General features: G+C 44.9%; 1 protein-coding gene across 7 annotated transcripts in view; it reads right to left on the minus strand.

The window, feature by feature from the left end:
• POLD1 (DNA polymerase delta 1, catalytic subunit) overlaps nucleotides 1-20,473 on the minus strand; it is a 1,263,933-nt gene that overhangs the window by 1,144,264 nt on the left and 99,196 nt on the right. For all 7 annotated transcript variants that reach the window (XM_069605393.1, XM_069605349.1, XM_069605354.1 and 4 more), the window contains one exon: nucleotides 12,596-12,795. In XM_069605393.1, the coding sequence (XP_069461494.1) occupies nucleotides 12,596-12,782 (187 nt within the window). In that variant the 5' untranslated portion in view covers nucleotides 12,783-12,795. The remainder of the gene's footprint in view (nucleotides 1-12,595; nucleotides 12,796-20,473) is intronic.

Here is a 20,473-nt window from a genome sequence, read left to right on the forward strand (position 1 = left end):
AGACCCCTGAGGGACACCACAAGTAGAGAGAAATAGAAGAGAGGAAAGACCCCACTTGGACCTGAGAGGGTCGATCACTGAGAAAGGAGGTCAGCCAGGTCAGGGCCGGATCAGGGCCTGATCAGTGAGACCCAGTTTATCACAGAGGCGCTTAAGCAAGATGGCATGGTTGACCGTATCAAAGGCAGCAGAGAGATCAAGAAGAATGAGCACAGAAGGAACGTTCGAGTCAAGGTTTCGAGAGTAGGTCTTCACGGGTGTTCAGGAGAGCAGTTTCCGTGCTTCTGGCAGCTCTGACACCAGACTGGTGCTCGTGGAGACAACCAACAGATTCAGTGTGAAAATGAAGCTGGGAGATGGCCAGCTTTTCCAAGAGTTTGCCCAGGAAAGGAGTGAGGGAGATCAGGTGATAGTTGGCCGGAGAGGAAGGATCGGCAGAGGGCTTCTTAAGAAGCAGGTGCACAAGGGAGTGCTTGAGGGGGGAAGGAAAGGTTCCAGTGGCAAAGGAGTGGTTGCAGAAATCAGCCAGGGCTCGAGCAAGGATGTCAATGTGGTCCTTGATGGTTCTGGATGAGCCGAGGAGAGCCTGCTTTGAGAAGACTTTCATAGATGAGACTTGTCTAGAAAGATCATCTGGGGTGAACAATGGAAAGGAAGAGAAGGGAGGAGGAGGGACGGCCACAGTAGGGACAGGAGTGGAGGAGGTAGTAGAGGAACAGAGGGTGGACAGGGTGTCCTGAGTTTTAGAGATGAAATGAGAATTTAAGGCCGTGCAGAGGGCCTGGGAGGGAAGAGGAGAGGAAGAGACTGCAGCAGGGTTGGCCAGCTCCTTGCAGATTTTGAAGAGTTCGGCCGAGTTGATAGATGCCGCAGTGACAGGCTTGGATGTGGGCTCTCTTCTTGGCGAGGGCAGAATCTGTATTGCCTTTGGAGCAGGCAGACCAGTTCGTAAGAGGGTGCACTTGATGCCCTCTACTTACTCTCTGCCACCCTACACTTGGGTTTAAGGGTGACAAGGTCGGAGTCATACTAAGAGTTGCCCTTGGATTTGGGCTGCAACTGGATCCTCATGACATGGCCAAGGACATCAAGAGTGTTAGAGATAGAAAGATGAAATTCAGATAGAGCTGTGTGAGGGTGTGAGTCGGCAAAAGGTGTAGAAGGAGGAAAGAAAGTAGCAGTCAAAGCCTCAACTGACACACGCTTCATGGGTCAGATAACCGAGAAGGTAGATGGTAGTGTTGGGGACGGCTTGGCCTGAGGGGTAGAGAGAGAGACGTGGGAGGAAAGGAGGAAGTGATCAGTCCAGGGGAGGAGTGGTGAGAGGGTTAGAGAGGGGGAGCACAGAGGAGATCAGAACATCCAGGGTGTGCCCTGCAGAGTGAGTCGGGCCAGAGGGAAGAATAGAGAGATAGAGTTGCAGAGGTAGCGAAAAAAAGAGTCCTGAAGAAGGGCAAGTACCATCCAGGTGGATGTTCAGGTCTCCGAGGAGAAGCTGAAAGGTAGAGGCGAGGAGGGAGGAGGAGAGGTCAGCCCACTCAGAGAGGAAGTGGCCAGCTTGGCCAGGTGGCCTGTAGGTAGTGGTCACAGTGAGAGAAAGACCAGGAGAGATAGAGAGCCTGAAGACCAGGCATTCAAAGGAGTAGTCGTCCTGCATAGGAATGACAGAAGCAGGGATCCATTCCAGGAACATCAAGGCTACTCCCCTACCTGGATGGCTGGTTCTGGATGCAGAGAGGATCTTGTAGCCATCCGGAAGGAGTGTCAAAGCTTGTGACAGAGCTGGCCGTGAACCATGTCTTGGTTGAGACTTACTACATCCAGATCAAGTTCTTCCAGGAGATGTCAGAAGAGTGTTTGACAGCTGAACGAGAGTTGGGACTAACAATGTGGAGCAGGTTGCCCACTTTGAAAGACTTCCGTGGAGGGGTACAGGTCAGAGGTAAGCCCTGCAGAAGTGTTGGAGGTGCCTGAGGGTGGGCAGAGAATGAGGAAGGAGGAGCAGAAGGAGGAGGCAAGGTAGCCTGAGAGGAGGAAGAGGGTGCCATAGGGGTGGCAGAGGAAGGAGGTCACAGTGTGGCAAGAGAAGCAGCAGAGAGCCACAGAGGTGGCAGAGAATGGAAGCGGCAGAGGAGCCAGAGAGGGGAAAGAAGGGATAGCAGGAGAGGAAAGGAAGTTGATAAGGCACAGGAAACTTCTATCAAAAAGGAGGAGGTTGGCCTAAAGGCATTGGACCAAGACTGCCGTTTAGGTAGACATGGTCTTGGAGAAACGGAAAGTGGCCAGGAGGGCCTCCAACTGGGTGTCACTGTTAATGGGAGAAGAGGAAAAAGAAGAGAGAACAGAGACCATATGGGGGCTCCATCGGTCTGGAGAGGGAAGGGCAAAGAGGATGTTGGTGAGGGTCTGTCTGGAGGAAGCACTGGTGTAGGTATCAGCGATAGGGAGGCCTGGGTCTGAGACCAGGATGTCCCTTTTGAACTTCTTCCTACCAGACTTAGTGAGAAAGATAGGATAGTAAAGCAGTTAGAGAAGATGGGTGAGACAAAGCACTATAGAGGGTGCAGAGACAAAGAGGGGGTGAATAGAAGGGGGTTGAGAGGGTGGGACGCGCTGGGAAGCAGGCAGGTGGGTCACAGTGGTACTCCCTGGAGTTAAGCCGGACTACTCTGCTACAGCTACCCTTATAGAGTTTGGTCTTTCCTTTTTGGTGGGGAACCCCGTTTTACCATTAGGCTAGATAGTTTCCCACCTCTCTCCAGAGGACTAATATGGCTTTCACCCGCAGGCGGGGCGCGGGCATGGCTGTTAAAATCCCACCAGCCCGAGCTATGGTAGGCTCGAGCGAAGAGCAGGCCTCAGCGAGGGCTGCGGGCTGTTACCAGCCATGTCCGCACCCCCATCGCGGGGATGAAAACTATTTGCACCCCGGGGCTCATGGTGGGTCCACATTTTTGTTCTCACTCTCTGGAGATTCGCTGCTTGTGCAGTCAGTCTCCCAAGGCAAGAAAAACAAGGAAAAAAGATACCATACGGGTAAAGGGACTAATTTCCTTTTCCATTTCAATGGCGGCCGGGATCGGAAGGAGAGTAGGGACTGGAGCTCAAAGCTCCAGTCCTTCAGGTATGTTGGGAGGGGGTGGCAGGAGAGGGGTTTGTTGGTAGTGGGGAGGCAGCAGTGAGCTCCCACATAAAAGATACAAAAATGGTACCACCCAGGGGAGGGCCTCCGGTGGCTGGTAGAGCGGGCAGAGAATGTATATTCTCACCCACTGTTCCAGCTATCTGATTGGCCTATGGCTCTTCCCCGGGTGTGAATATCTCAAACACCAACCTCACAAAACAAAACCAATGTCATGAAGAAAGTACAGCTTTACAAGAAACTAACAACCAAACCCACATAAAAAAATACATTGATAAGAGCATACCAAACAATCCACTGTGTAGAAAAAAAGCTACCAATTCACCCAACCTTGGCAAGAAGGTATGATGTAATCATAGAGTTACCAAACTCCTCCAACTTCAGCAAGCAAGATATTGCTGACAAAACCAACCCTTTAAGGGTCTACAAACCAAATCAAAGATGATGCAAACCAAGTCACCCTGTGTCAAGATGCTCCCAACTCCTCCCAATGTGGCAAAAGTCCCAGATCTAAATTAACTGTAAAAAGCTACCCCTGCAAGAAACCACCACCCAAATCAAACTCAAGGAGATATCATCTCATCTAACCTTAGCATGAAGGCACCAACCTCGATTTTAGGAGATGATGCTACCAAAACAACCTAGGGATAAAGTTAATACAGAAAGCAGCTCTAGCAAGGTACTTCCAACTACACCAACATACATGAAGCTACTACTCGTAGATGAAGATACTACCCAAAACAACCTCAACAAGAGGTCTTCAGTGAAATCAGGCAACCTTGACAAGAAACTGCCACCAAAAGCAAAACTGGTAAAAAATAAACAGAACCCAGAAACCCCATGATTCAAAACAATATAAGAAATACTTCAATGATCAAATACATACCACACCCTTTGCTCTAGCCCTTCCGGTACAAGCAAGATGCTGAATGCCAGAGCCACACAAACAGAGTAACCAGACAGAACTATTCCGGTAAAAAGCCCAAGGCAAACCATATGTGGCAAGGGGCTACTATCACAACAAGGATGCCCAAGGCACATTGCACAAAGGCCAGTACATTACGTATCACAGAATGGTACAGAGGATTAAGAGAACATGGCCTGAAACTGTGCTGGAGGAAGAACTGGACGCCATATAGACGTGATATATGTTATAGCTGAGGGGGGTCATGAGATTTCCAGATTGCATGAGATGTTGATGTCTAAAGTGGGGAAGGAGGTCACGCAGTTGAGACTGGACTGGGAAACGGAGGTTGGAGCCCAAATGGGAGATGGGATGTGGGAACGGGTGCAAGGGTATCATAAGAAGGTGTCTAGAAACGCGAGGCTGAAACAGATACAGTTGTACATAACACACAGGGCTTATATGACGCCTTGGAGGATATCGAGGTTCGAAAATGCAGGTCGGCAAGCATGCCCCAAGTGTGACGAAGAGAACGCGGGCATGGTGCATATGTTCTGGTCATGCCCGATCATAGAGAGGTTCTGGAGGGGAGTAAAAGAGAAACTAGAAGGAAGAGGGGTCAAGATAGTATTGGATACGGTGTGGGCCGGTCTGCTGGGGGGGGGGTCCCCAGACCACAGAAGCTCAGGCATCTAAGCAAACTAAGGGACCTGGCTTATGTGCTTGCAAAAAGGATTGCCATGGGATGGAAGTCATGCCATGTGCCGAAGACAGAGGTGTGGTGGAAAGACTTGCAAAAATGGGCAGAAGCCGAAAACATGGCATGGCAAGAAGCGTGTAGCAATGGGGGGGAGGAGGGAGAGAATGAGTCCCTGATGGCCTGGAAATCACTGATAGCCGGACTGTTTGGGTCATTAGACGACCCGACAGCCTGTGGAGGAGACCGAACCACAGGATGTGGAAACTGAAGGTTTAACGCAATAGACTCGCAAGGGGGGTGGGGTAGTGGGAGTAATGGTTAGGAATTAAGAAAAGTGTAATCAAACTGTTGGAACATGCACTATTTGTTTGGTTTTTATTGTTTGTAAAATGTAATTAAAACTTTATAAAAAAAAAAAAAGGATGCCAAAGGCACATTAATAGCACAAGCCACTTCAAAAAAAATCCACAATGCAAACCCTGTCCAGAAGCCATAAGCAATACCAGCTGCAATAGGAGGCCCCTAATCAGTATGAGGAAGAAATCATGACCTGAGAAACTCAAAGCAAAGGAAACCAGCACAGTGCCTCTCAGAGGTGTGCTAAAACATCGCAACATCAGTGTCTCCAACTATACATAAAACAAGACAATCCGCAGGATAACAACAGTTGCAAGGATAGAGAATACAAAAACAGCCCCAACAATAAATGACAGTTGATGTGATAGGTATACCTGTGTGACCTGTGCAGTTAAATGTTTGTGTATTTGATGAGTTATGGTGTGTATTCTGTGCTGCTACTGAAACCTAAGAACATCAAACCAGTTATGATGTTCATCTAAGTTAAATACATGAAAGACTTAAGCAAGGTCAATCTGCTGACCCTTAAATGCATTTAATGAGGCAATACATTCCAATACATGCTCTTAATTAGTAGTGACTTATTAACATAGCAGTTCTTGAATATACAATTGAATAAATACTCCTCTAGCCCCAAGGACGAGGTTTGATCCTTGGGATTACACTTTCCAAATAATAACCAAAAATGTATATCTTCGTTGAATTCTGATTTATACCGATTAGTCCTGAATTGACATTGAATAGTAGCAACAATGGCTGAATGGCTAACACGCGTTTCACAATTTTGCAGATAGTAGCTGCTGCATGTGCTTCTTCAGAGTCTCTTTATACCCAAATGAATAAATGTGCATAAAATCTTAGTTTGTGATGTTATTTGACAATCGCTCTTACAAAATCGAACACGATGTACATCACACTCCATTGACCTTAATCTTATCCAAATTGATTTAATCCTGAAAGTCCTTGTTTTGATTACTGTTAAATAATATTACCTTGCTATTATGGTAATATTGTAATCTGTGGGAGAAACGCATGCAATTTTAAGTAATCTGGACTTCTAGTAATTGCTGCTTATAGCTGGAGCATGGGGCTCCAATGTTAATGATCATTGAAGTAAGAGTTTCCCTGAAATGATACGCTGATAATGGATTCTGCCGACATATCTTTATATGTATTGTATTTTTATCTTCAATTGAATTCTTGATGGTCGTGTCCAATTTGTACAATAAAAAAGGAATTCACCCTATTACGAATAAATGTCGCCAGTGGTTCTAATATACCAAGGTCATTTAATGCAGACCAATAACTGTATGCTTAATGGTTATGCTGTAGCGTGCCGATTGGTGTAGTTTCTAGTTATGTCTGCCATCAAAGGGCATCCACTAAGGGCAGATACCACCCCTGTCTGGGCCAACTTCAGTTCTCTTGCCTCACCACTAGCATGTCCAGTGTGCCTGGAGCCCCAAGACGACTACAAGGCCACGGGTGATGGCCAGATGAAGGTAAGCATCTCTATGCTTGCATTTGAATATAATGATTTTTCAGGGGCCTCAGCTCCCTTCAGAAATGGCCGCTGTGGCCTCCCCAGCGCCTAAAATGAGCTGGACCTTGTTAATCCCGCCTCTGCAATCGGCGGATTGGCTGAGACACAGCTTGAATGATCCCTAAAAGGCCTCCACTAAGGGCAGATTCAACCCCTGTCTGGGCCTGTCCTGGTCAGAAGGGCTCACAAAACGACCAGCAACCAAGGTATGAATCCAGTCGTAGAACTGTTCGAAAGGCTAACCTTAATATCCCCCTGACCATCCTCAAGTTCCTGATTTTACCGATCCCTATCCAAGAGCTGCCCATGGTAATGCTAATCCCAGGCTTTCACTCACTGCTTTTAAAAGGCCAGCCACGCAACTACTGATGAAGTGGTGCTGGGCGCAGCTTTTCCAGAATATGCCCTTCGACCTACTGCTTCCCCATTACATTCCTTTATTTGCCTGCTGTGTTCCTGTTCGTCCACTGTAATGCAACATGGACCGAGTACACTGGGCAAGTCTCAGTGTCTATCCTGCAAACTCCACCTTTAATGCCATGTATGTCATGGCATTAGACTCCGCACTACCTACCCTTAAATTGTCTCCCAACTATGTATCTCGTAACCATGCAACCATGTAATTTGTAATCATGCTTTATCTATTACACTCCCTACACTTGCCTTCTGTAACCCAGTATACCCACGGTATTGCAACATGAACGCAGTAGGCTTGGCAAGTCCTAGTCTCTTTCCTGCAGACTAACCTTTATTGACACTTACGTCTTGGTATTCGATGCTGCACTACCTACCTTATAATTATCTTGTAACTATGTAACTTGGAACCTTTTGTAAGAGTAACTAGCGCCTAGAGGCCCAAGGGCTTTGTGCGCTGCTATAAATGTACAACAAATAAAATGAACTTGCTATTACCCCCAATTCAATCTGCATCTACTGCTTTACCTGCAATGTAATCCTCAATTAATATTTTGATTGAATGTAATGATGTTACAAGTTTCTTCCAGAATTACCTTATTACACTCACATTTACGTATTGACTGAATTCATGTTTGATACTAGCATTCTGTCTTCTAGTACTTATCCAGAGATAACTCCTTAATAAAATATGAACAGGTTTTTCATGATTCACTTGTGATGTTGTATGCATTACGGACTCTCTATGGGAAATATATAATACATCACAATACGGGCCATTCTTGTAAAAATGCATTCAATTCCTTGTCTTTGTTAAGAACCCACATTGTTTTTCTATAATGGAAGATGGCTTTCGCTTCTTTGTCTCATGCGCAGCTCTCTGTCTCCTGCTCACTCTTTCCATCCAAAAAGAAAACTTATTTGAGAAATGTCATCACCATGTTCGTTTCTCCAATGCAAACCCAGAGGGCGTTTATCGTCTTCATCCTTATGGTTCGTAATTGTTCAGTAACTCATTCAGTTTCCTCTCTGTGCTTCTTATGTATAGCTTTCTGCCTCCTCACAAACGCTCTGCAACTCTCTGTCTGAACACTTTTACAAAACAGCCTTAAACAGGACAGTCGCCCTCAACGCCAACTCTCCCTTCTTGTCCACCCGCTTTACCAGACCCGCCAGGAGAATTGGCAGGTCCATTCTCAGCCACTCCCTCACCTCTGGCAACTTCCCAGACTCCTTCAAAACTGTGCATGTAAAACCTATGCTTAAAAAAGCATCCCTCGATCCCCTACTACCAATCAAATACAGGCCAATATTTAACACCACATTCCTGGCAAAACTCATCGACCGCACTGCTTACTCACAGCTCAATGGTTTCGTGGATCTAACAATCTCCTAGACCACGTGCAATCAGGCTTACGTCCGCGCCACGGAACAGAAACCATGCTCAACTCCATCTTGGATGACCTCAAAATGACAGCAGACTCGGAAGGATACGCAGCTCTTATTCTTTTTACCTCTGGGCAGCGTTTGACACCATGATCCACATGATCCTCCTTGACAGACTGCACTCCTTAGGATACATGATTCAGCTCTCTCCTGAATCACCCCATTCCTAATAGACATCAAATCACCCATATCCCTCCATTTCTCTCCGCTGCATGCCCAGTAAACACTGGAGTACCTCAAGGCGCCAGGCTCTCTCCCTTCTCTTCAACCCCCTGCCCAGCATCATCCACTCACACAACCTCACTTGCTATAACTATGCGGATGACAATTCATCCTGAGGATTCCAAAATTGACCACCTACCCGAGTCCTGACCTAGCAGCATGCCTCTCAGACATTGACCACTGGATGACGACTAACCATCCCCTTCTGAACCCAGGTAAAACTGAGATCATGGTATGCCGGAAATCTGCTCGATTTCACCAATGGACTCCCTGGCCACCCTTGCTCGGCCTGCCCCCCAAACCGTTGCGACCACCACTGTCAAAAACCTTGGCTGCACAATGAACTCGGACCCAACTCTGTCTCACCACATCAACAATTCATACAAAGCCTGTCCTTTCCACCTTAAGCTCCTGAAGTGTATCTTCCCTTCCCTTACCTTACCTACCCGAACAGACTAGCTCCAATTATGTCCATTGTAATGTCCAGACTGGACTATGTGAATTCTGTCTAGCTGGGCGCACCGACCTACCAGTTAAACTCGAGACTGCTTCTCACATTGGGATGAAGGAACCATATATCTCACCGGCTCTCTGCGCCCTACACTGGCTCCCGATTGGAAGCTGGGCTACCTTCAAATTCCTATGCATTACCCACCGGGCGACCCCAAATTCCTAAAAGAAAAGATAACAGCTTACCACCCGACTCGCACCCTTGGTCCAGCACTGCCCTCCTCCTAGTGGTCCCCACCTGCAATTCGTCCAGGATTATAGGGTCAGCCTACTCAACCCTGGTGCCAACTTTGGGGAACTCATTGCCTCCCCGCATTAGACACAGTGAAGACTACATGGCTTTCCTGAAGGCAAACAAAACCTGGCTCTTTGCCTAAAACACATAAGGGAATGCAGTGAATCACCCAATCTACCACCACAACCGACCCCTGGCATGGCACCCCCCCTGATTACGGACCCTATCATACACCCTCAGGCCAGACGATATCCAGCGTCATTAACTGGAGCTTTTGTCCAAACTTGAAACCCGAATCGTACCGGCACCCATGTACTTGACGGAATGTATTCATCACCTCATCCACAGGAATTCCGTGCGCTCCGAAGCCTAGAGTTATCTATCACCATTAATCAGGGCTGATTGTGCCAGACTCATAACCCAATGACACTCGTGAGCTTGATCAAGGCTATGCAATTATGCACTATGCAATCAGTCAAAGAAGGCATACACCTGCTAATCCTACGCACCTGGAAATCCAAGAGCAGAACTAGATACCAGAGGGCCGTCTTGCAGTTATTGTGCTAATACCCACCAGTGAATGTATATAGCAGAACTACCTACCGATAATCTATTTAGCAGAACAACTCAAGCACTAATAACTAATAGCACTTATGAACTTGATCATTACCCTGAAAATACACACTACACCATCAGTCGAGGAAATGCCCTTGCTTGCAAATCAGACACATCTGAAAATCCCAATGGAGAATTATATAGCAAGGAACGTTATAGCACCTATTCTTTGTTAATCCCAACTATCTAGGAATCTCCTGCTAGAACTACCTATCAGGGATTCCATTTAGCAGAACTGCCGACCGAGGACATCGCTTGCACCTATACAGTAACATGAGTTTTGGGCCAGATCTACCTGTCACCAAATCTGACCCAACAAGAAACAGGGAGATACCACCCGTTCGACAGGCACTGGAACACAACAGGAACTAGGTCTCCTAGGAAATCTCGAACACACCACTATGCTAACTCTTGCACCAACCAATAGAATGCAGCTACACCCCTCAATTAATTCGGTGTAGCTGCACACATACTTAGACACCTCCACGTTCACCTCAACAGTCTTTAGAACGCAGCCATAACCCCTCGAAATCGGCATAGCTGCACATATAACATCATTATCAAACAGCAGCGCAGCCAGAATGCAGATACCCAAATCCATTGGTCTTGCTGCACACATTCTATTGATATTACACAATCACACCTAGCACTAGTATGCAGCTACACGTCACCTATTGCACAATGGTTGCACACATACAGAGTGCCCCCAAGCACATTTTACTACATTACTCTCTCTACTGACCTGGAGTGCGGTCCCAGAGGACGTTCAACCCACAACGCTTTGGAATCACACCAATGGTAAAAGGCGCTATTCGAATGCCAGTAACATAACATACACACGATTACATAGACCACATAATTACTGTTTCAATGAATGAATTACCAGACATAAAATCTATTATTGAGCAAATCAATATATAGTGTCACATAAATCAGTGCAAATTTGCAGTTATTGCATGACCCACGTTTACAGAAACACATTCTCTGTCTGAAAGAGTTATAAATTGATTACAGTACATGCATTATAATGTATTGCCTCATTAAAAGCATTTATGTGTCAGTGCACTGACCATGTTTAAGTGTGTTTGATTCAGCCTCAACAACACTGTGTAGTCATGACTTTTTGAAGCACATGCCACTTACTGATGTCGTTTTTTTCACGTTCCAACTGCATTGAGAGATCCAATATGAAGCAACATATAAAGCCAAATCAAGAGACACATAAGCCAAGTAATATCAACTTCACCAGCAACATCAACAGCAACAAGAAGCTCCAAGCCATACAAACATGTAAAGATAACCCAAGCTAACAATACAAGCAAAGGTCCACCCAACCAAGCCAGCAAAGCACACCAAGACATGCCACGACTGACACCAACCGCACAAGTCTTATGAACAACAAGAACCTCCAACATAAAAATAAATAACCCAAAACAATGCTGACAAGAAGAAATGACATGAACCACAATCCATGAGCCAAACCAATGATGTTGAGAAGTCAAGGGTCATCAGCAGAAAAAGGACTCAAATCAAACTAATCATGGAGGGAAAATACCAACAAACCCAAGACTGGACAATAGACAATAATACCAACGACAAAAGGTAAATACCTACAATAAGCCACTATCGCTACCAAAACTGCAAGAAGGCATGACTACACAAACATTACAAGCACCACAAACAAAATCCTGCAAATAGAAACAATCAAAGGTTACACCAGCAACAAACCACAAATCAAACCTAAACTATCAAGAAGAAAAATGACAAGTGGAAAATACGAATACAGAGAAGCTATCATGAGATGCACACATGCACAGACACACACCGCAATAGATCATGAGAAAGAAACCATGACCTGAACCAACAGTAGTAAGATGAGATGAGACAGTAACACTGAGTTGAGATGATAGAACGCCATGAGCCTTATAAACCTAGTCAAAATGCACCCAAGCACTGATAATTCTGGCAACAGATTACAGCTACACCAGCAACTAGCTCAACCACACCACTGTCACAAAAACACAAACCAGACCTGCAATTAATTTGTTGGTCAAGAAACCCAATACCAACACCAATCATGAGAATTTGGATACACTCGACAAAAAGGCACTGACCCAAACACTGGGGAACAGTTTGCAATCCACATCAACAAAAACCTAAGAGATACCCCGCACTATATGATGTGTCAGAGTGCCATACTAATACCAACAACTGCAAGTCACACAAATCATACCAACAACGAGAAGCCCATTAGCCATACCATAAAGGACAAGGAAACATGTTTATCCATATTAAAAGTAATGCCATGTCTACAGCCACAGCAACACCAATATGAACTGAGCCATTGCAGCATCCCAAAAAGTCCCAAAATCATACCCTCCTCCCACTTTGGAAGAATCTGAACCATATAAACACACTAAGAAAGCTATGATGAACAGTAACACTATCAATGATTGAAGACAGAAGTCTGCTGTGGCGGTCGGGTTAACAGGGGAATATGCACTTACTAATGGGTAGAACATCACTGGCAGGTTGTGAATCCATCTCCATCTCTGCTTCCACCTCATCCAAAAATGCAAGCTCCTCTTCAAATTGCGAAGGGCCATCATCGTCCCAGTCTCCTCGCAACCTCTTCCCCTGAGACGCCGTGGGAGTACCAACACCACCCAGTCGTTTCTTCTTATTGAGCTCCATTTTCAATTCAAGCCTGAAAATAAAGAAGCACATGAAATATTTGAGCTGTTACTGTTCTAACCATAATTCTTAAGGAGGCCTTTTGGGTTGCTGTACATTCCCGCTTCTTTATTAAGCAGTCAAGTCTCCTTTCCATACCTTACATCCTTTCAATACCAAGTCTAATGTGTGTTTTCCTTTTTATGTTATTTCCACTCCAAGCTTAACTTATGTGTACCAATTCAACACCATGCATTCCTCTGTAACCTTAAGCTGCATGAGGCCCGGGAACATCTAATGCATTAACACCGGTCTCCTTTCTATAGCAGTGGCTGCAAGCCCCTTTTAATAGAATAAGCTCCTGTGTCTCCTTTCTCCATCATAAACCCTTGTATCACCTATAGCGCGAACTAAGGGGTCTGCTTTCCAAACAATGGTACCTGGGTCTCCTTGCTAAATTATGAGCCCCAGGCTACTTGACGATTATAGGCAAAACAAGCTCTGGCAAAGTCGGACTTCATTCAATGCCACTTGGACTCATGTACCTAGCTAGAGCCCTTGGAAACACAAGGGGGGAGATGTCAAGGTCCTGCCATCAAACATCGGTCACAGCCTCATATGGCTATCTTTAGCCATCATATAGCTGGTGCAGCCTCAAAGGCATAGGTACCATCAGGTCCACCACAGCCCAGTCCAAGAACTGATTCCAGCATGGGCCACAGCATTGTCACAACAACCACAACCTATGTTTCCCTCAACTGCACACCAGTCTGTTTTAACTGTTTAAAACATTTTGCCGACTAATTATTTTTTTTTAATGATTTTTATGTGGTTTATGTTGAAAAAATGTATTGGTGTGGCAGATCATTTTGAACATTTCGCAGAATACTTTTAATTTTATTGTCTCCCTGTTGGACACGAACAGCAGCCTTACTGCGTGTTAGGTCCCCCGAATCATCTTGTGTATTCGCTGAATGTTCATTTTGTTTTGTCCCACTGCGTATCACTGAACAGAGGTGTTTTTTTTTTTAGGTGTGCGTGGTGGGGGCTGTGGATATGTTTGTGCACTTTGCACATGTATTAGGGTATTTTACTTGTTTGCATAAAACACAAGTAGCTTGTGTTTGGATGACCCGAACGCAACTTCAGGAACTGTAGCCGCGCATTTAAGTCCAAACCATGGCTGCTAAGGGTAAAAATGACTACACACAGACAGTAGAGAAGACAGTGTTTTATCCACCAAACTTTAGAATGGTTAAATTAAATTTCTATGCTTTGTTTTATTTTTTATGCCTTTGTCTTGGAAAAAAAACACAATGGAATGTCATGTTATTGTTTGGAAGCGTACCTTTAGGGCCATTTCTCAATGACGGCTTCTCTTGGACTGGCCCACCCATTAGGGGTCTGAGGAGAGGGCTTGGCCTAAAGGCAGGTCCCCGAGTGGATTGGCCTGGACCGAACCGATAAAATCGCTTTGCTGATATATTGCTGAGACGCCGATGAGGGGAGAGCTTCCCGCACGGGCTGCCTGCTGCAACTGGGGACCCCACAAAGGTGGGTTACAAAGACTAGATTGTGGGTCGGCTCCTGCTCTTGGGAGGGGGTATCTCACTATCTCACTACCATTTGCCTGGTGCTAATTAGGAGGAGAGAAAACCATCAAAAAAGCTGACGCCAGCTACTCGGGGGAGCTCCAGCAAGGGAGCAAGCCCTGCCCACATCGTCTAATCTACTCAAGAGCAGAAAAAGTGAAAAGCAAAGGTCGGTCTGAGCTCCTAGTCCGGAGCGTATATTCCGCAACTTGCTTCCCTTCAGTAGGGGGACGCACGGCTGATCCTAAGGCATGCTAGCAAGAGCACTGAATTCCATGCACTGTTCAATGACGAAATGAGGGTTCGGGGGGAAGAAAAGAATGCCCATAGTTTTATCCCTGTAGTAGCAGGTGCATACCTGAACCTCACATGCGCGCACCACCGTCCACCGGCACCAGCGTACTTGAGTGACGAAGAGGATTATGGTGCTTCCACGCGCAAAGAAGTGTGGACCATAGCAGCAGCACGTTTTCCTTCTCCATGCTCCAGCATAACTCCCGTGCCGCATTTAAATTCTTGTTATTCATTTCAAGCACTGTTGCGTGTATTTCCATTTGAGCTCTCCTCATTTGTTGATTATATACAAGGCACAAAATAAGCAGTGTCGTGTGGCAACTTGCTATGCAATTCTGTAGGTTTTTGAACTAAATTGGCACTTGTGTAGCAAAGCTAGCTATTTAAGATTGCCCTGTATTATTCCCTTGCCTTCAGGGCTCTCCCCACCCTCTTTTCTCTGGACACTGCAAAAAGGGCAAATGAAGAGGGAGTGCAGCAGTAATGCTCTCCTAGGCTCTTATGTGCCAAAGGCCTGTATGGGAGTGCTAGGAAAAATTGTCCTTTTCTTTTTTTAAATAATTGCAAACCAGAAGTTATCAGGATAATACTTGTATTAAGCAAACTGTATCCTGTCTGCCAAAGACCAGTATATTTAGTTTTTTTTTTAATACAATCTTGCAATTCTATTTCTAAAAATGTAATTTGTTACATGATTCATAATTACAATATCACTACTATAAAACGCTGCATTGTCTCCATGCTTTACAGTAAAGTAAGTTAGTACATCTAAATCTAAAAATGTCAAATGTATTTCATTTTGTTTGGGAAGATGCATCATATTGATCAGTGGACACTTCTGAAAATGTACATGATCACACGGCCAAATGCTTTTGATCGCAGACCTAGTTCTGTAACCTACTGGTTACATATATCTTGTAACTGGTGATCAACCCATGAGCTGATACCATACTCCTTGAATGCTATCTAATCACTATGTTGCTTTATACCAGCTAACCGGAATGTGAGATGGCCGCAAACTACAATATTTCACCTAGTTTGCCCAGTTCTCTGCCTGCTATGCCATACAGTCGGCTTAGTCTCTTACTATCGTTCCCCTCACATAATGAATAGATAAAGCAAACTAGATGTTTACTCAAAATAGTAATCAATAGTTCCATCCAGTCTGTACATCTATAGATCAACTGCACTAGCATACACTTAGTTAGCCTGCAGAGATCGCTTTGCTCCATGATTACGATTGCATTATATATTAGCACATGTGGAAAAGAGCTGGCCAAACTGTTTTCAGAGCCTATTATATATATATATATATATATATATATATATATATATATATATATATATATATATATATATATATATATATATATAAATAAGAAAAGCCTTTAAAAAAAAGGCCGATTCTGGTGGAGTGCACTCATGAGGGCAGCCAAGCAGAGGTAGTATCCACTCAGCAATAAGGGAACATCACAGCATGTCCAGGTAGCACAAACATTCCTTTATTGTTACATGTGCATAAGAGAAAGCAGAAGCCTGGATAAAACCGCCATGTTTCGCGGTACACTAACTGATTGATCACGTTTGTAACATGAAAACTGATGATGGACTTTCATTTAAACCTTCAATACTCTATGGTAATGTGTAGAGTGTCCTTTTCCCAACAACATCACGTTTTTCAGTTTACAGTGGCGGACATATTTAAATATCACACGTCCGCCTAAAGCAAATGCAAAAAAGGGGGGCATGATTGGTCTCAACACTTAATGAATGTCATGATATTGTTAGGTGTTACCATCCTGTCTCGCACCAAAATAGAGGAAATGCCACCTCCTGTATTTTTAAATGCCCAAAATGTAAACACACGTGCCGGGTAAAAACAGTAATGTGTAAACCCTGGTACAACTGGGCACTACCTGTTAAGCACGACTTCTGTTAATATATACATGTCCCCAGAGTGGCCAAAATAATTAACTAAACAGAAAGGGTCGTAAATGCGGAGTCGCCGCAACTCTGTGTCCTACCTCTAACACGGTTGGACACAAACAAGTACACGATGAGTGCCCAGTGGACAAGGTGCTGTTCCTCCATATGGTGCGTGGCAGACAGTATATTTTCACAATATGCCATCTCCTGAATGGAAGGCTGACAAAATACATCATAAAATAGTCCATATGGGAGAGCAGACATGAACAGTGCAAAATAGCAGAGAAACATTACGATGTACAAAAATTCCAAGAAAATGCCTAAAAGCAATAATCAATGTAAACATTTACATTAAAGTGCATGGTGCCCAAGCAGCGAAAGTTCCTAAAAGCAATAATAAAATGCGTAGTGCTCTGTGTCCATGCATGCCTCACTGTGATACAGGACTAGTTGATATACATCCTATGCGAGATCTTGATTACACCCATACTATCAAGCTATAATAAGATTGACATAGTTATACCTGGGTGTACTGGAGGCCATATATTCCTCTAAAAATGAAGACTGTCAGGACACTGTATGCATGGAAAGCTTTAGGATGGTCGAGTCTACCCGTTTTAAAGGGCAATGTAAACATTGCTCACATAAAGTACATAGTGCATTTCAATGTTGCTACAATAAAGTGTCTAGTGGTGATGTCGTATGATTGTCAACGTCCAACATGTCCCAATAGACCATATGAAACCAATGCTATTCAAGGAATAATATCCTAATAGAGTGCAATCTTTGTACCGTATAAAAAATGTAAACAAAATATATGCATAACTAGTCACTTACTCAAACAGGGGATGGGGAAAGAGGGTAGAGTGTCCAAAAGCCTCCATGTTATAAAAACTTATCAAAAATTGATCCACCTTAAAATCCAAGCTAAAAACAAAGTTCATTCTAAAAGTAAGCAAAATATCCCTCATAATATCATGAGAAACAACCAACAACAAAAGTATATATACATAAATGCAAAATTCAAAGACCGATAAAACCTGATAATAAAACAAACACAGGAAGATGTAAACATAAGAGGAGAGCTATGTGGCATTCAATTTAGTAATTAGATGATATAATATAATGTTAGTCACGATCATGTTCACATGATTCAGAGGAGAAATGGAGAAAGATTGTCAAGAGCCCAAAAATGTGTACAGCTCCTCATCTAAATTGTGACACCTAGGTCTTTTGGTCTCGAGGTCCAAAAAAGATTTGGTCTCCAATTGCCTTAACAAGAGCTCTCGATTTCCTCCTCTGGGTAATTTAGGTATTGTATGAATTCCGAAGAAAGAAAATCCCTCTAGTTTGGCACGGATGAGACGGCTCGAGTTGGTGGGAGGGGGGGACAGAATAACACTGGATAATATGAAGTCTTGATACTGATTATGAACGTCTTGAAAAAGGTTGTAATGTTTGGTGTGCTGTGTTTGTTTAAAATAATACAAATTTAAAAAAAAAGAAAAAAAAGAAAATCCCTCTATTTTGCCTCCATGTTTGATCTTAAAATGGAGAGCCATCGATAGGTTGGGTCCACATTTTTAATTGCCCTGATATGTTGGAGCACACTCAGCTTCAGTTTTCCTATGGTGCTACCCACATACCACTTATTGCATGGGCAGTTCAACACAGACCACAAACTCAGTTTCACATGTGATCCTTGACATGATCTTAATATTCTTGCCCAAAACAGGATGTAAATAACAAGTGGTATTGACAGCATAGGTACAAGCTTTACATTTGAAACATTTTTGAAAACCTTTAGTGTTCATCCAACTACTTGACAATAACTTGTTTGTAGGGCTCATAAAACTTGGTACTGAAGTGTCTTTAAAGGAAGGAGACCTACGGAATGTAATGTTTACCCGATCTCCCAAAATGTCACTTAAATATTCGTCTGATTTAAGAACATGCCACTGTCTATGCATGACCTGGCATATATTTTGTGCTCCACTCCTATAAGTCAAAATAAGACATGTCTCCCCCATGTCTATAGTTGCAGGTTTAGGAGTGTCTGCTACCAATAATAGAGATCGATCTTTATCGCTGGCTTTTAAATAGGCTCTCTGTGGAAATCAGGACAGTAGCCAAAGTGGAGCTTTGTAGACCTTTATTGCACAATGTCTTAACCACGGTAGTTGGACTCCAGGTTGACCCCACAGTTACTTCACTGTGAGGGAAAGGCACCAGGAATTCCTCTTCTCTTTAATTTTCTCCTACTCTCACGGACCCGGATAGGCCCACCAGTTGCTCTCACTCTCCTCTCCTTCTCCCTGCAAAAAGCAACCAAAACGCCATTAGGCCAGTCCCTTTTATACCTGGTGTTTGAAGGGAAAAAGGACCAATCGGGACTAACTTCCCTCCCCCCCTGTTCGATTGGTGGGGACTCTAGACACCCACCCTCTATAAAAAGCGTTGCCTCCTCCCCACCTCCTCCTTTAGTCTGGCTGCCTGGTTCTGGCTTCCCCTCCCTGTTGTCAGCCACTCCCCCTTCATTGGCCCCGCCCACCCAATATGGTGTCTCCCTCGAGGACTGCCTCCCGGAGGCCCGCACTGACTGAGGCCCCATGCTGCCGGTTGGCGTCTGCCCTGCATTAGGTAAGGAGGGGGTTCTGGTTGGTTCCCCCTTATGGGTTCCTACCCATCTGTCCGGCGCACCTCCGACGTCGAGCGGTCGGCACGGGTCGGGCCCTCTAGTTCCCGAGCCTCGCCGCCGCTCGCCGCCGGAGGCCGCCGAAGTGCACTCCGTTCGCGGGTCTCCCAGCCGCAGCGCCAGTGAACCAGGTCCTCGCGGGCACACGCGGCGCTGCAGCTGTGAGCACCCGCGGCGCCGCGGCTGTAATGCCGGCACTGTCGCGGGACGCCGACAAGGCTCTCCCGTCAACAGGGAGACCTTCTCGGCGTCCGCCCCCAGCGTCGCGCCCGCCCGCGGCATAGCGGGCTCCCTTGTCCGTGTGTCCCGCTCCAGCCTCACATCCTCACACTCTCTCAAGTACTTTTTTGGGGTAACCCCGATGTTTAACCTTTTAACTGCAATGGGTCCCTCCCCCCAGTGCCAAGTCCTTTTTTGGTGATTTTGGTATTTCGCCATGCAATGCCTTCTAACATTTTCTGTGTCATTAACCCCTTAAGTGCCAAGGATGAGGTATCTCGTCCTTGGCAACAGGGAGGTAATCCCAAGGACGAGATACCTCGCCCTTGGCACTTAAGAGGTTAAACTTTAGGGCTGTGAGGCCACGCTGTCAAAAGTATCAATCTTCGAACAGTTTCTGCGGATGCGAATGAATTCCCCATATGGGATGCTCCACTTCAGGGCTGTGGGATTACTCTTGGCATGGAGTGGAATATTAGAGCTGGTTGGCTTCCTATAAAGACTTGTGGTTAGTTTCCCTTGAGCCACTGTAACAAGAATATCAAAGAAGATGATAGCAGTCTTGCTGTGGCTCTCAGTGAACTTCAAATTAAGTTTGTTAGTATTGAGTATCTTAAAGTCTAACCATTCCAAACTTGTGCCTTCCCAGATAAACAAGTCATCAATATACCGTAGCCATAAGGCAATTTTAGATGTATATTGACCGTTTCTGGGATGCCACACCACAAACTTCTCCCACCAACCCATGGTCAAGTTAGCATATGAGGGGGCAAAAGTTGTGCCCATAGCAGTTCTTTGGAGTTGCACAAAAAACAGATTAAAAAGAAAGCAATTATTGGTCAAACAAAGTGTGATCATCTCGAGGATCTACACCCATGTTGGAGGTAATTCATGGATCTGGTATGCAAAAAATATTCACATGCCTTAAGGCCATCCAAATGTTTTATTGACATGTAGAGAGACTCCGCCTAATGTCGTGAGTAAAT

This window comes from Ambystoma mexicanum, chromosome 1p, assembly GCF_040938575.1.
Source record: "Ambystoma mexicanum isolate Mex_15411 chromosome 1p, UKY_AmexF1_1, whole genome shotgun sequence".
Lineage (NCBI taxonomy): Eukaryota > Metazoa > Chordata > Amphibia > Caudata > Ambystomatidae > Ambystoma > Ambystoma mexicanum.